Source organism: Typopeltis vanoorti, chromosome 21 (assembly GCF_054136105.1).
Source record: "Typopeltis vanoorti isolate ZY-2024b chromosome 21, IOZ_Tvanoo_1.0, whole genome shotgun sequence".
Lineage (NCBI taxonomy): Eukaryota > Metazoa > Arthropoda > Arachnida > Uropygi > Thelyphonidae > Typopeltis > Typopeltis vanoorti.
Genome location: NC_143569.1, coordinates 64,773,420 through 64,788,694, shown reverse-complemented (window position 1 = coordinate 64,788,694; position 15,275 = coordinate 64,773,420). Strand labels below are relative to the sequence as shown.

Genomic DNA, 15,275 nt, shown 5'->3' with positions numbered 1-15,275 from the left:
TGACTGCTGGCTCTGGGATTTCTCAAAGACAGAATTTATCAGGATCGTCCTGATAACTTGCCAGTGCTGAAAGATAGCATAACACACACTGTGCAAAGGATGTGGCATACCAGTAATGGCAACATGCACAGTAAGACTCGTCAATGCACAAAGGAAGTGAATAAAATTAGACACAGAAAAATTACTATATCTACATTCAGCACATCATACAGCATCCCTGTTGGTAAATTTTGGAACTTACCCCTCAGATATCCCTTCCAGATGCTGCAAAGCAAAAGTTTCACAGCATTTGGATCACAGGGTGATCATAAAGTTGAATTTGTATTTGTACCTTGAATTTGTACCAGTTGTTTCCAAATTGTTATAATCATTCCTTATGCCACTAGATGTCACCATCATATTATTACAAACTATCAGAGATGCTGAGTTCACTGTGACATGTACAGGTTGTTCTCAGTGCAGTTTTGTTCATTGTGGAAGTGAAATGTCTTTCCCAGCTGCACCAAGTTTTCATTTTGGAAATTTATTTTGCTAATTGTTTTTGCACACGTGTTGCCGAGGAATTTCATAAGAAATATCCAGGTACTGAAGTCTAATATAACGAGATTAGTGCAGCCTTTTCAGGGAAACTGGATCTGTTGCAGATAGGAATTGCTAAGGAAGATGACCCTTCATTTTGACTGATGATAAAATGGATGAGGTAAAGAGACTGCAGCATTCCCCAACAAAAAAACCTCAGGAAACTTGTCATGCAATCATCAACGTAATACGATAGTGTTCAGAAAGCTGTGAGATCGTTGCACCTTCATCCATATTGTGTACACTCATTTCATGAACTGAAGAACCCAGATAAAGGCAAACAAATAGCCTTCTGCAGATGGTTATGCTCATTGGTTGAAGAACATGATATAGAGATGCTTGATATAGTTTTCTTCAGTGATGAGGCCTGGTTTCATCTCAGTGAGTATGTAAAGTCAAAACAGTAGGATTTGGTCATATGAAAATTCACATGCTTTTCATGAAAAAGTTTTGCATTCTCAGAAAATTAGTTTGGTGTGGGATATCACTGCATCATATTGTAGGAGACTCATTTTCTTTTGAAACGATTGTGAATAGTTCTGTCTACCATGACATCATCACACAGTTAGTGGTACTTCTTGTTGTTAGCAAATGCCATTGTTGGTTCCAACAATATGGCGCCACATGTCGAATAGTGCCATACACATTTTGCAAGAAATTTTCAGTGACTGTCTCATCTCAAAAATTCTTGCCTCCAAGATCACCAGATTTTTTCCTTTGGGGATATCTCAATGATGTTTATTGGAATAATTCTCACACACACACACACACACACTGGATAAACTAAAAATGAATATTTCAACAGCAATTGAAAACATCAGTGTGCAGGTGCTTCACTAGGTTGCATCAAACCTGGTAAAAAGAGAGTGAGTTTGCAGCCACTAAGGAGGTGGTCACTTTCAACATATGCGATAATGAGGTTCTTTACATACTCACTGTTATAAAGTCCCAATTATAACCTGTATTTGTAGCTGTTTCATTTTTCATATACTTGCATTTGAATTTCATACAAGGAATTTGATAATTCTTGAATAGCAGACAGGATTTGTTAATGTTGAATCTCTATCTTAGGATTCCATTGCTACTTCTCTGGGAGGAAAAATCCCAGTTGTTCGAACAGGAAAAAAAAAAAAAGTCCCTTCTCTGACTAATTTATCATTTCCTGAAAATTGTATAATAAAGTTTCTTCTGTCTCTGAGGGCATGTGAACTCAGTTTTCTTTCTTAAAAAAACGACATATAGCAGAATTTGTTTGGCCATCACAGTAACTCATAATTATTTGAACTGATTATTTGCAACAAGTTACAGGCAATAACCATTTTTATTCAAGGTATTTCATCTCCTCTCTTATTCTTATTGAGTTGCAGAATATGGCTTTGGGTATTATCATCCAAAATCATGTTATCCTCTCATAGTCTTACTTCATCTGCTATCTGACATTAGATCTATAATGTAATGAGTGGCAGCTGCTCAACATCTAACTGAAATCTGATCTTCCTCCTCTCATTTACCTGGAACTTTGGATTGGCTTTTCCCTCTAACTATTCAAAGAGAACATCAGCAGGTTCTTATATTTTCTACATCCTCTTATTTGTGATGGATTAAACAAAATATATTAAAAAAAAGTGATAAAAGTTTTCTTTTGTTGATTGGTAGGTAATATTTTTTCTTTGCTTATGAAGTGTGTTCAGAAACATTAAATTAAAAGTCATTAATGTCCTTAAAGGAGAAAGCAGACTTTATCAAAGAATTGGGCTAGAAAGCATGATTTACTTGTAACTCTTTAATGTAAGTGACATGAAAACTTGAAACAAAATAGATATAACCAGTGAAAAGTAAACCATGAGTATATATAAACCAGCTTGGGAAACAAAAAAAAAAAAAAAAAATCAAATCAAGGTTCCTAGAGAAGTGTGTGTGGGTGGTATTAAAATAGGCTGTTGACTCAGAAATAAGTAAATAATCATAAATGCCAACAAAAATAATTGTCTGCTTAAGCATAAATGTTTGGATGAGTTTATATATCTTTAGTTTATAATCCTTGTCTTTAAAAAAAAAAAATAAATATAAGTAAAAAATTTCAAGAAATGTAGACCAGAAAAGTTCAAAGCTCAGGAAAGGATTTTTCATTCCTTTTTTTTTTTCATCTCTTGCATGCCATCACAGATAGAAGATGCAATCTAGATTCTAAATTATCTGATTTAATGGCATCCACACTCGTGTGATGAAAGAACTCAGTAAATCAGTGTGAGACATAATCTACTTGATATTCTTAATAGGAGTTGTTGTAGGTTTTTATGTCATCATAATGGATAAGCACACAGATGTAATACCCTTTTAAGGAGGTACAGCTACCATCTCACTTATATTTCATATAGGATTGTAGCAAGAATGGTAATAAAACTTATCTGTTTAGCATCATCTTTCTCGTTTACACAATTGTTCAAGATCTTAGACTCAGAAGTTATATAATTCCACTTTCCTCCTCATGCAACCTGCTACAATTTGTTTCTAGAAATACAAATGTTTTTTACATTGCACAGTATAAACTTATGTGGTTATATCATGGTATCTTATAATACTTCCTTTCATGCTGATCCTTCACAGTAAAATAAACAAACCGTAATATTTAGTTTGTATATGCATGGTATGAACATATCCCCTTTGTACAATTCAGCTATAGCACTTTGAAGAATGTCTTGCTATTGATATGCCTTTTTCAGATTACAGAACTGAAATCCTTGTTATATTCCTTTCATACCTATTTGTCCTAATATAAAAATCTAATCCTGGCAACCTTTATTTTTCCTGAACTAAATTTGTTCTCCATGTTTCTCTTTTATAATTTTTTTTAGCATCTCAAGTATGCTTATATAAATCTTACCTGGAATTTTCAATAGGGAAATTCCTCTATAATTTTTACGCTCGGTTAATCTTTTTTATAGATTAGTATTATGGGAGCTCTATTCCAATCACCTGGAATTTAATCTTCTGACTAGATCTGCTGAATTAACTAATTAACGTATCTTATGTGAAGTGAAGTGGAGTTTTTCTCCCAAAAATGCAAGTTTTTTTTATTCTGCAAAATACAAATAGTTAACATACATAGCACATGTTCCTCATGGCTGTAATCTTTTGCATATAATTTAGAACAATAACCCTGTTTTATCAGATTTTTTCTGATTGCTTTTTTTTTTACTAAAAGTAAAATGGTGTGTACTCCTGATAGCATTCCTCTTAATATTTTTTACCAATGTTCTATCAATGCTTGATTCATTTCACAGTCTTTCAAAATAATTACTTTATATATGATTTTATGTCATCTTTAGCATCTTCTAATTTTTTTTACAGTAATCTTTCATTTTGAATCTTTTTTGTAATAGCTTCCAGAGTAGCTTCCACCTTTGTGATATTTATCTTCTATATCTTGCCAAAATCTTCTATGACTTGTCTGCTTTTACTTATAGCATTCTTGCATTTTTCCTATATTCTCTGAGGAGTGGACACCTATTAAATTACCTACCAGGAACTTTTGGTATGATTTCTTTATTTAGAACTACTTTAACTTGAGTCTACCATGAAGTCTTTTTCTTCTCTGTGTTGTTTGTCAGTGGATGTCTTGGTTTGTTTTCAAATAGCTTTATTTTTTTCTCTAATGATGTTTGTATATTTGAGTCTACAGTTCACCATTGAAAGTTACATGACTGGATTTTTAAACCTTTTTTACATATTTTGCATACATTATCTTTTTCAAAAGTAAATAGTGATCACTTATTTCAAATCTCCTGTGTAATGTTTCATCCTGAACTACAGTGAAAATATTATCACCAATACCATGGTGAATAAGACTATTTTTTACATGTTCTCTTTGTGTGAATTTGTGCACATCATTGTGTTGGAACATGGTGTTACTAATGGCTAGTCCATATCTCGAAAAGAAATCCGGCAGGTGCTTACTATTACATTATTAGCATTACTATTTTCTGCTAAATTTTTTTCATTTTTTGGTTTGACAAAGGACAGGTTTCTTCTCTTAGTATTCAAGGTTGTTTATCAGATCCCATGCGCCTTTGATTTATTGTACTTTGATCCTTCCAGAAAATACACCGCTATTCATCCTGAGGAACATAAAAGTTACATCAAATACTATTAGGCTAAGCAGTCTGGACTTGTAGAACACACTGTCTCCTTTGAGCACAGAATTCTTTGGGAAAAGATCAAACTCAACTCAGACACAGGAGCAGATTCCTTATTGAAAGATTGTACAATAAGAGTTGTGAAGCATTGTTAGTTTGTAGATGAGATGAATTGCAGTTATCCCCCTTAGTGGCATTTTTTGACTGCTAATCTTAAGTTAATTATATATATATATATATATATATATGTGTGTGTGTGTGTGTGTGTGTGTGTGTCATTAGCATTATTTAGGACATTAGTATTATCTTAGTTGCTGTACTTGACCTCTTAATATTTTATATAGCATTGCTGATATTTCTATTATATGTGCTTTGAACTTATATTTCAATGCAGCAGAAATGAGATAGGAGAATTGCAGAATACATCTTGTTAGATCATAAAAGAAATAAAGAAATCATGGAAGAAATGAATAAGCAGCCAATAATAGAATATATCCACAATGGAAATGGAACAATAGTAGAATCACCAAACAAATCCTTGAATAGAAACCCATGGGGAAGAGATCAGTTGGAAGACTATATAAAAGATGGAATGAGATTGTGAGAGGCCCCAAAGCCTAATACAAGATAGGAAGATGACTTGTATTTCAATCATTTCATACTGAAGATACCTATGAAACCTTAGTGAAATTTTTATGCTAATAATTACTTTTATTCATATAAACTACCTGCTTAATTATTATTTTTTAAATATATCTGCTTGAATTTTAATTATTACAGATTATGAACCTCTTCTCAGTAGGACCATATAAATACAATTTTTATTCTAAAGAATAAAAGATTTTTAATTTGCAATCTGTTAATTTTCTTTGATTAGCGTACTAATAATATCTGTGGAAGTGTTCATATAATTTGAACCTCCATAGTTCAGTTAATGATGCCCTTTGGTTGGAAAGACTTGGAGTTTGAATCCCCTCTAGGATGCAAATAACCATTATAAGGATTTTTAAACTGAAGGTGAGTTAGTTGGTCTCACAGAGGATGCAGGATTTTTTTCTCCTGGAAACTTGGGTTTTCAGTCTAAGACAGACATACCCAGAGAATACTTGCATTCGTCAGATATGCAGATTGGATTAATCACTCTGTTAGAGCATTAATTAGGATTCTATAAACCAAGTTACATAGTCATGCCATGGGGCCTAATATATTAGATGTGAAAATAATGTTGAAATAATTGTAAATCCCTAGTACTCAACACTGTGAATTTATCATCTCATTTATTTCTCTTTTACATATTTTACTTTCTTAACTGCAAAAAAGAACTGAATATATAACTGCATATTTGTAGAGCTTTTTTTTTTTTATGGAAATAGGTTTAGATACCTTTCATAGTTGAAAGAATTTCTTATTTGACTTTAATCTGCTCCTAGGGAATGTTTTTATGATAATTTATATTTATGGTTTAATTTTATATATGTTGCAAAGCAAATTATCTTAAATTTAAAAAAAAAATTAAGAACAATCATAAATTGTCAAATTAATTTTAGTGAAATAATTTTAAATGCTAATTATAAAAATCGTTCTAAAAAATCTTTCTCTCTTAGGTACAGACACTTGTTGAGATGGGATTTGATCGTCAAAGTGTTGTGCGTGCTTTAAGAAGTTCTAATAATGATGTGCAACTTGCCACCAGTATTTTACTGAATGAGAGCTGAAGTAGAGAGAATGGGGTTATTAGAGACAAGCCTTATTTCTGAGTGCCGAGCCAGATAATGTAAATAAAAACTATCACTTGTACATGTTCATGTATGTAGTTCTGGAAACAGTGTCGTTTTTTTATGCAGGAAGAGTGAATGTGAAAACGTACAGCATTAAGGAAGAATAATGTAAAGACTTAAAAGTTTTGACACTAGTGTTTATCTTTTTTATCTGTGCTGGTTTCAAGGCCATTGCAGTTTTAGTGAGAAATTTTAGTGTTGGAAGCTACCTAGCCAACACTTTGTTCATATGTATAAAAATTGTATAAAAGCAGATGATAATTTACTTTCACAAGCCAATTTATCATGCTAATTTTATGCTTATGTTATTCAAATTTCACTTGATCTACTATGAAAGTGTACAAGATATATATTTTTTATTTGTACATACTTTTTTAAACTAGTTTCTTGTTGCTATATGCCCAATGATTTTTTGGGCACATCTTCCCACCTGGTCCGAGACTGATGCAAAAGCTGTACATCGTTGCCTGGATTTGTGAAATAAAAAAATGGAAAAGTTTGATTTTTAATATTTTTATTTCTTTAAAATTCCTCCTACATTTTTACTCTATTTCCATACCAGACATTTTTATTAGCTTAAAACTTACTTCTGAAAGTAATTTTAAATTTTCATCCTTTTTTAAGCTTATTGTAAACTTTCATTTACAATAGTACAGTCATTTCAGAATTCTTAATTCATAATAAGTAAATAGCATCTATCTTTCCATCCTATGAGCTAGGTTTGAATCCCACTAGGAATTATTCCAATATGCATTAACTATATCATTTTTTGTTGTATAAGTTTTCATGGCAATTATTACACGTTCAACTGTTGCATGTTGCTTTACAGTAGATTACAGGATAAAATGCTTTCAGGTTGCATTTTTGCATGACTATAAGTAAACTAAAATCATTGTGCGTATTATACTGTAAAAAAAAAAATTAAAAAATACTTTCTTCAGTTTATATTTTTTTGCTTTAGTCTAATTTTTGTAACTTCATATTGGTTTTGAATGGAATTTCTTATGCTAATTACGTTAAAATATATTTTCAGCTTTAATGTTGTAGTTTCCAAATTAATATAAAAACTGTCCTTTCACTCCCAGCATTATAAGAATAGTTCAAATTTGACTTGCACATTAAATATACTTTGCAGTGTGCATTCAGTTAGCTGGTTTCATATGAAAATAGAAGTCCCCCGAAGCTTAGATTTTTCATCCTCCAAAATAGGCTAACTGTGGAGAACACATACATTAAAATATAAAAGAAAACTGAAAACTGGCTGACATTCATTGAAAACTTGCATTACAGTTTATGTTCATTGTCATAAATATCAGTATCAGTGGTATACTGTATTCAAGGGCATACAGCATAGGCAGAAATTCATCATCATCATCAAATTCCTGCCATGTACCCTCAAGGGGTGTACAGGATATGACAGTACTACATGAAAAATTTACATCATTACTAACTTCCTATCTACAATTTTCCTCCAAATCAGTCTGTTGCTTGTCAAGACTCCAACATTATCAGATCTTATATTTCTATCGCCTAAGGCACTTTGTACCGTATCAATCCACCTATATCTTGGTCTTCCTCTGGGTCGTTTTCCTGCCAACCTGGCAGAGAACACTTGTTTTGCTAATCTTTCCTCTCCCATTCTATTTAAGTGACCATACCACCTGAGATTAGTTCTGCTAATGCATTCCTGGATGCTGACAATGTCAAGTTCTTTCCTAATATCCTCATTTTAATATGATATTGCCATTGATGCCATCTGTTCATGCCTCTAATCTTTCTCAGGACTCTCATATCTGCGGTCTCTAGTCTTTGGTCAAGTGTTTTACTTCTGACCCAGCTCTCAGATCCATAAGTTAAAACTGGTTTGAACACTATCTTGTATCCAGCTAATTTAGTGTTCCGACTAATTTCTCTCTTATTCCATATGAATTTATTCAATTGACTTCCCACCATACCAGCTTTGCTGATTCTGTTGTCTATTTCTATAATTAATTTACCATCTTCAGTAAAATTCATACCTAAGTAGCTGAAATGTTTTACTTGTTCCACAGGTTCTCCATTCACAACACAGTTGACATTTTCAATGATTCTGCCTATTTTCATTGTCTTTGTCTTTTTATTGCTGACCTTCATACCATATCTATTACAACAGCTATTCAATTTAGTCAGAGAATCTTGCAGACTTGTAGAGGATTTATTTAGAAGTATAACATCCGCATAAAGCAAAGAGCTGACATTAACATCTCCAATTTTGATATCAGGTTTAATACCACTTTCCTTCATAATGTGATCCATATAGATAATGAATAACAGAGGGGGATAATGTACATCCTTGTCTCACACCAGATTTAACATTAAACCATCTTCCTGTACTTCCTTCAATTTTAACTGCTGACTTACAACTCAAATAAAGACTAAGTATTGCTTGATATATTGCCCCATTGACACCATATAACTGCAGCGTTTTGAATAGCTTCTCTCTTGCACCTTGTCATATGCCTTTTCCAAATCAACAAAACTTAAATACAGATCTTTGTTATATTCCCATGCTTTCTCGACTATTTGTCATAAAGTGAAGATCTGATCCTGACAGCCTCTATTTGGCCTGAATCCAGCTTGTTCTTCACCAAGCTTTTCTTCCACAATTCATCTCAACCGTTTCTCAAGTATACTTGCATAGATCTTGCCAGGAACACTCAGTAGGGAAATACCTCTGTAATTCTCACATTCAGTTTTATTTCCCTTTTTTATATATGGGTACTATGAGAGCTCTACTGCAATCATCGGGAATTCTTCCCTCTGTCCAGGCTTTCTGAACTATGCAGTGCAGCCACTGTAAGACTTTTATACCACCATACTTCAGCATTTCTGGTCGAATATCATCTACTCCTGCTGCCTTTCCACATTTCAAGCCTTTGATGGCTTTTTCTACTTCAAGTATGGATATGTATTCCTGACTGCATGCCTGGTCAGTATTTTTTATCACTGTGCTGTCATCACTGCTTGTTTCATTTAGCAGTTTTTCAAAGTAATTACTCCATACTTCAAGGATTTCTTTTTCTCCTGTTTTCATGTCACCTTTATCATCTCTAACTCCTTTTACAGCACTCTTTCCTCCATTCCTAAGCTTCTTCAACAACCTCCAGAATATTTTGCCACCTTCTTGATATTTATTTTCTATATTCTTGCCAAAGTCCTCCCATGTTTAGCTTTCTTACATTTGTCTCTGTATTCTGTAAGAGTAAAAGCTGACTTATTTGCCAGGAACTTTTGATATGCTTTCTTCTTTTCCTTCACTGCCTCTTTAACTTCCTGTGTCCACCAGGGAGTTTTGATTTTTTTATCCATGCACACAACCTCACCACATGCCTCTCTGGCAGAATCAATGTTTCCTTCAGAGTTTGCCACTGAATCTCCAAGGTTTGATTCCTGTTCTCAAACTCTTTCATTTTCTTTTCAATAATATTTCTATATTTTAGTCTACAGTTCACATCTGAGAGCTGCTCAACTTTTATTCGCTTTAAAACTTTCTTACATGTTATTCTTTTCAATATGAAATTCAATTTTATCCTGCTCAAGACTAAATAGTGATCACTTCCGATTTCAAATCCTCTGTACACTCTGGTGTCCTGCACCAGGGAGAAAACATCACTATCAACAATAACATAGTCAATGAGACTTTTCTTATTCCTAGCCTCTTCTCTTCAGGTGAATTTGTGCACATTTTTATGTTGGAACATGGTGTTAGTAATAACCAGTCCATGTCCTGAGCAGAAATCCAACAGATATTTCCCATTATTATTAGCTTTGCTCTTTTCTCCAAATTTTCCCAAAATATTTTTGTATGTCTCACAATCATTTCCTACTCTGCTATTTAGATCCCCAACAAGGACCAACTTTTCCTTTTTCATTGTGTCTGTTGCTTTTTCTAAAGCGTCAAAAAATTCCTCCACCTCTACCTTAGTAGAACCTTCTGTGGGACCATAGGCACAAATAAGTCTCATTGTCCAGTTTCCCATTCTCATATTTGCCCACATTACTCTACTTGAGACTGACTGCCATTCAAGAAGATTAGCCTCGTATTTTGTGTTGAATACAATGGCTACTCCTGCTTTTCCTTGATTGTCATTGCCTGAATATAACATTTTGTATTTATTGCTCAGATAGATCTCACCAGTTTTGGTCTTTTTTGTTTCAGTCACCCCTATTATGTCGATCTGGTACTTATCTAATTCCTCAGCTAGCTCCATTTCTTTGCCATTGAGGCTTCTTACGTTGATAGTACCGATCTTTAACTCTGGTGATGTTGAGTTGGGGTTTGTTTTCAGATCTGTTCCAGTAGCTGACTTTTCGCTGTTCGCCCTGGTTCCTTGGCGAAAACAATGGGGATCTTGTTTAACTGGGCGACGCTCCAGCTGGCATGAAATTTTGTCATGTTGTACCATCATTTTTTATTTTGGTTTAACCAATAAGAATACAATTTGGTCGGCTAAATCCCAAATAGGCAGAAATTTGGTTTAAAAAAAAAAAAAACCTATTTTGTACACTGCTGCATTTCTATATATGAACTCTCATAAGAATTGAACTTTGCTGTTGGTATCATCAAGATGGTCATTAATGGATACCTTCACTTCTGAAAAATGAGCAAAAGATGTGTTTAAGTATTCATTAAAAAACGTAGAGAAGAGTTGGTTTTCTCTGAGCATTGGAATGCCATAGAGTCAAGTCAAGATCTAGTCAAGAAAAAAAATTTCTTGACTAGAACAGGATGTTTTTAAGACCATTTAAAGAATTTTAAGGAGGATACAATATTCCATTACAATACACATTCCGTGAAATATGATAGAATCGGGAGGCCTTGGTGAACTTAGATGAAAAGTTTTTTTAGAGAATGTCGTACATAAGATTGTGTTGCTGTACTCAGCGAGACCAACACGTGAGAATTCTTCACTTAGTGAAAATTTATTGGAATGGAACCTTATCTACTAGAATTACAATATGGTTATAAACTAAGGTTAGAAACATTTAATTGTACAATTCCATGCCCTAACAAAACAAGCTAAAGTAGAAGACAGATTTTTTGATGAACTCAGGCTTGACTGTAAATAAAAAAGATATTTTAATGAAAGATGCAGAGGCTAGAAATGAAAGAGAGATTGATGTAATAAACGGAATTAGTTGAACGATGATGAAAAAGATTTATAGATATGTCGGTTTTGATCTAACAATTGGACGGAAACTGTTCATAAACATGTCATAAGGGTACACGGCCTTTGCTAGACTGAAATGCATAACTAAATTGACGATATCACAATATATTAGTTGCAAATAGGAAAAGATACAAAAGAAGCACAAATATTGAAAATAACTTGCCTTATAACTCAAAATTAGATTAAAATGACATCCAAAACAAATTTTGATATATAAGAAAGAGATATGCTATGGAAAAATTGTTTCCTTTTAAAATATAAATTCAAAAATAGACGTAGTATCCTTGTTCTTCAGAAGTTATATAGTGAAAGTTGTGTTTCCGTATATTAGCAAAATGACATCTTTAAGGATACGACAAACTGGATTTATAAAAGATACATGAAAGAGATTAAGACCAATAAAAAAACACTGTTAGTAAACATAGTGGAAAAATTTAAGACAGAATATAAGAAATTTCTACATTTATTTTATTCATTTATGAATTATCAGATTAATTTGTAAATTAAAAAAATTCAAAAAATAAGAACAAAGGAACAAAAAATTATTTAAAACAACCCTCCTGATAATATCCCTCCAGAACAGTACTCCTGAAACAAATTCTTAAACTACAGTTACATTATCATTACCAGTCTTCAAACAAGCCTGGGATGGGGAAAAGATGTAACAATTGAAAACAGGAACATTAATTAAAAAAACACTTAAGAGGTTTAATTTGTGATAATTAGAGACTGGATATAATCTCCTTTATATCATGTTTATAGATTTCAAGAAAGCCTTTCATAGAATAAATAGAAAAAAGATTTAGAATGCAATGTTTAGTTTCTTGTTAAAAGTCAATTTCCTTACAGAAGATCAGCTTTTGTAACAAAATACATGTACAAAAAAAGAAAATGAAGGGACATTATCACAATAAAAATAAAAGAACTATGATGCTATCAGTAATATTTCTGTTGGTACTAATTATAATTGTGAATGGAACAATAAAAAATAATAATAGATAAATACAAGAAAAAGTGAAATAACTCTGTTCCCCAATGTTGAGTAAGATGGATAAATTAATAAATTGGTGGAAGGGGTGGGGGAGAAGCACAGAAAAGAATAAGGTGGATAAAGAAAAATTTCTGAAAATATTTCATGCAGTATCCGCAAAGTTAGAGAAATGTGAATAGCTAGGCTTATGTAAATGTCAGCATACCTATATATATATCTTGGAAGTAGAGATAATTTCAGTATATATAGTACTGAGTTTAAAATTGCACTAAAAAATAGTGAGATTGTGGAGGAATGTGGAAGATAAGGACAATACATGTGCATTGAAATATGAAATGGCAGGAATAAAACATAGTAATAAGCCAGCACAGTGTGAATGATGGAGTGCCAGAATAAGAGGATATAAAATTTCCAAGATATCTTTCATAATAATAGAAAAGATAGTTTAAATTCCTTAATTTAAAAACAAATTTAGATCCTAATTTTGCTAATTATTTCTGCCTCGACACACAAATCCTTTTATATCTTGTATTCCCAAAGAGATTAGGCAGCCCAGTTCCAACCTTAGCTCTCACTGATAGCTGAGCTCATGCCAAGAGATGATTTTGAAATCATAATTCAGGCAATAATGATCCAGGAAAGGAAGGAGTAGTGATAGCATTTAACACCAAACACGAAGATGTCCTTCTTGATTGGAAAGCAGTTTCAAGTATATGGGCAAACTTCAAAAACGGGAAATGGACAATGAAACTTATTTGTGCATATAGTCCCACAGAGTTCTTCTAGGGAAGAGAAGTTTTTTTTTTTTTTTGTCATTAGAACAGGCAACTGACAAAGAAAATGGAAAAAGCAGTCCTTGTTGGAGACCTGAACAGCAGAGAATGAAATGAATCTCGCCAGGCATATAGGAACATTTTGAGAAAATTTGGAGAAAAAGGTGAACCTAAAAATGGTAGGTATTTGCTAGACTTCTGATCAGGATGCAGACTAGTCATTACTAACACCATGTTTCAACATAAAGATGTTCACATGGAGAAGAAATAAGAAAAGCCTCATCGACTACATCATCGATGATAGCAATATCATAAAGCTGGTTCAGGATACAAGAGTGCAGAAGATTCAAAATTGGAAGTGACCATTACTTAGTACTAAGTAGGATAAAAATCGATATCACATTGAAAAAAAAAATCAGTATAAAAGAAAGTTTTAAAAATAGTTGAAGTTGAGCTGCTTTTACAAGTTAATTGTAGACTCGACTATGCAAACATTATTGAAGAAAATTTGCAGCAGTTTGAAAACCAGAACCTTGGAGGTCTCAGTGGCAAACTCCGAAGAAGACTGATTGATTCAGCTAGTGAGGTACGTAGTGAAGTTGTCTGCAAGGATAGAAAAATAAGAACACCATGGTGGACACAAGAAGTTAAAGAAGCAGTCCTGGAAAAGAAGAGAGCATACCAAAAGTTTGTAGCAAATAAGTTGTAGAGATAAGTGTAAAAGTAGCTAAACAAAATGTTCTGGAGCCTATTGAAGAAGGTTAGAAATGGAGGAAAGAGTACTGTAAAAGTAATCAAAGATCATAACGGTGACATGAAAACTGAAGATAAGGTTATCCTAGATGTCTGGAGTAACTGCTTTGAAAGATGGTTAAACAAACCAAGCAGTGATGGAACTACTAGAAAATAGTCAAGAGGAGTACATATCAATACTTCAGGTAGAAAAAGCCATCAAAAACTTGAAATGTGGAAAAGAAGCTTGTGTGTGTGTGTATATATATATATATATATATATATATATATGGGAATAAATTTTTAACTTGGGTATATTGTATATTAGGATAACCAAGCAATTTTATATGCTTGGTTATTTTAGCTCCTAATCCCAAGTATGCAAACAATTAAGTTTGCACCTGAAACAAAGTTCAAGTCTAAAGATGGTACAACACCTGTGCAACTCATTGTAAAGGTGGGTAAAGCTCTGATCACTATTCTTAGTATTTTCCCATAATGTACCATCTTTAGACTTGAACTTTGTTTCAGGCGCAAACTTAATTGTTTGCATACTTGGGATTAGGAGCTAAAATAACCAAGCATATAAAATTGCTTGGTTATCCTAATATACAATATACCCAAGTTAAAAATTTATTCCCATCAACATCTCCTCCAGAGATTTTTATTAAAGCTTAATACACCTTATTGCAACTTATATAGGTAAAGTTGATAAGGCTCTGTATTACTAAAACCTTGGTATTTAGGGTCTAGCTACTCACTGAGGAGACCTCAAAAAAGGTTGAAACCGGTCTGGGTAGTGACCCCACCCATAATGCATTGCAGTATACATCTTCTAGTGAGATGTGCTTTACATTATGGGAAAATACTAAGAATAGTGATCAGAGCTTTACCCACCTTTACAATGAGTTGCACAGGTGTTGTACCATCTTTAGACTTGAACTTTGTTTCAGGTGCAAACTTAATTGTTTGCATACTTGGGATTAGGAGCTAAAATAACCAAGCATATAAAATTGCTTGGTTATCCTAATATATATATATATACAGGGTGTTCGGGATAAATTTGACATATTTAT

At 32.9% G+C, this 15,275-nt stretch overlaps 1 protein-coding gene across 2 annotated transcripts in view; it reads left to right on the top strand.

The window, feature by feature from the left end:
- The window catches only part of LOC150094925 (ubiquitin-associated domain-containing protein 2-like), a 115,684-nt gene extending 108,692 nt beyond the window's left edge, over nt 1–6,992 (top strand). For both annotated transcript variants that reach the window (XM_090411262.1, XM_090411263.1), the window contains exon 10: nt 6,320–6,992. In XM_090411262.1, coding sequence (XP_090267388.1) covers nt 6,320–6,430 — 111 coding nt within the window. In that variant the 3' untranslated portion in view covers nt 6,431–6,992. The remainder of the gene's footprint in view (nt 1–6,319) is intronic.
- The last annotated feature ends 8,283 nt before the right edge of the window (nt 6,993–15,275 follow it).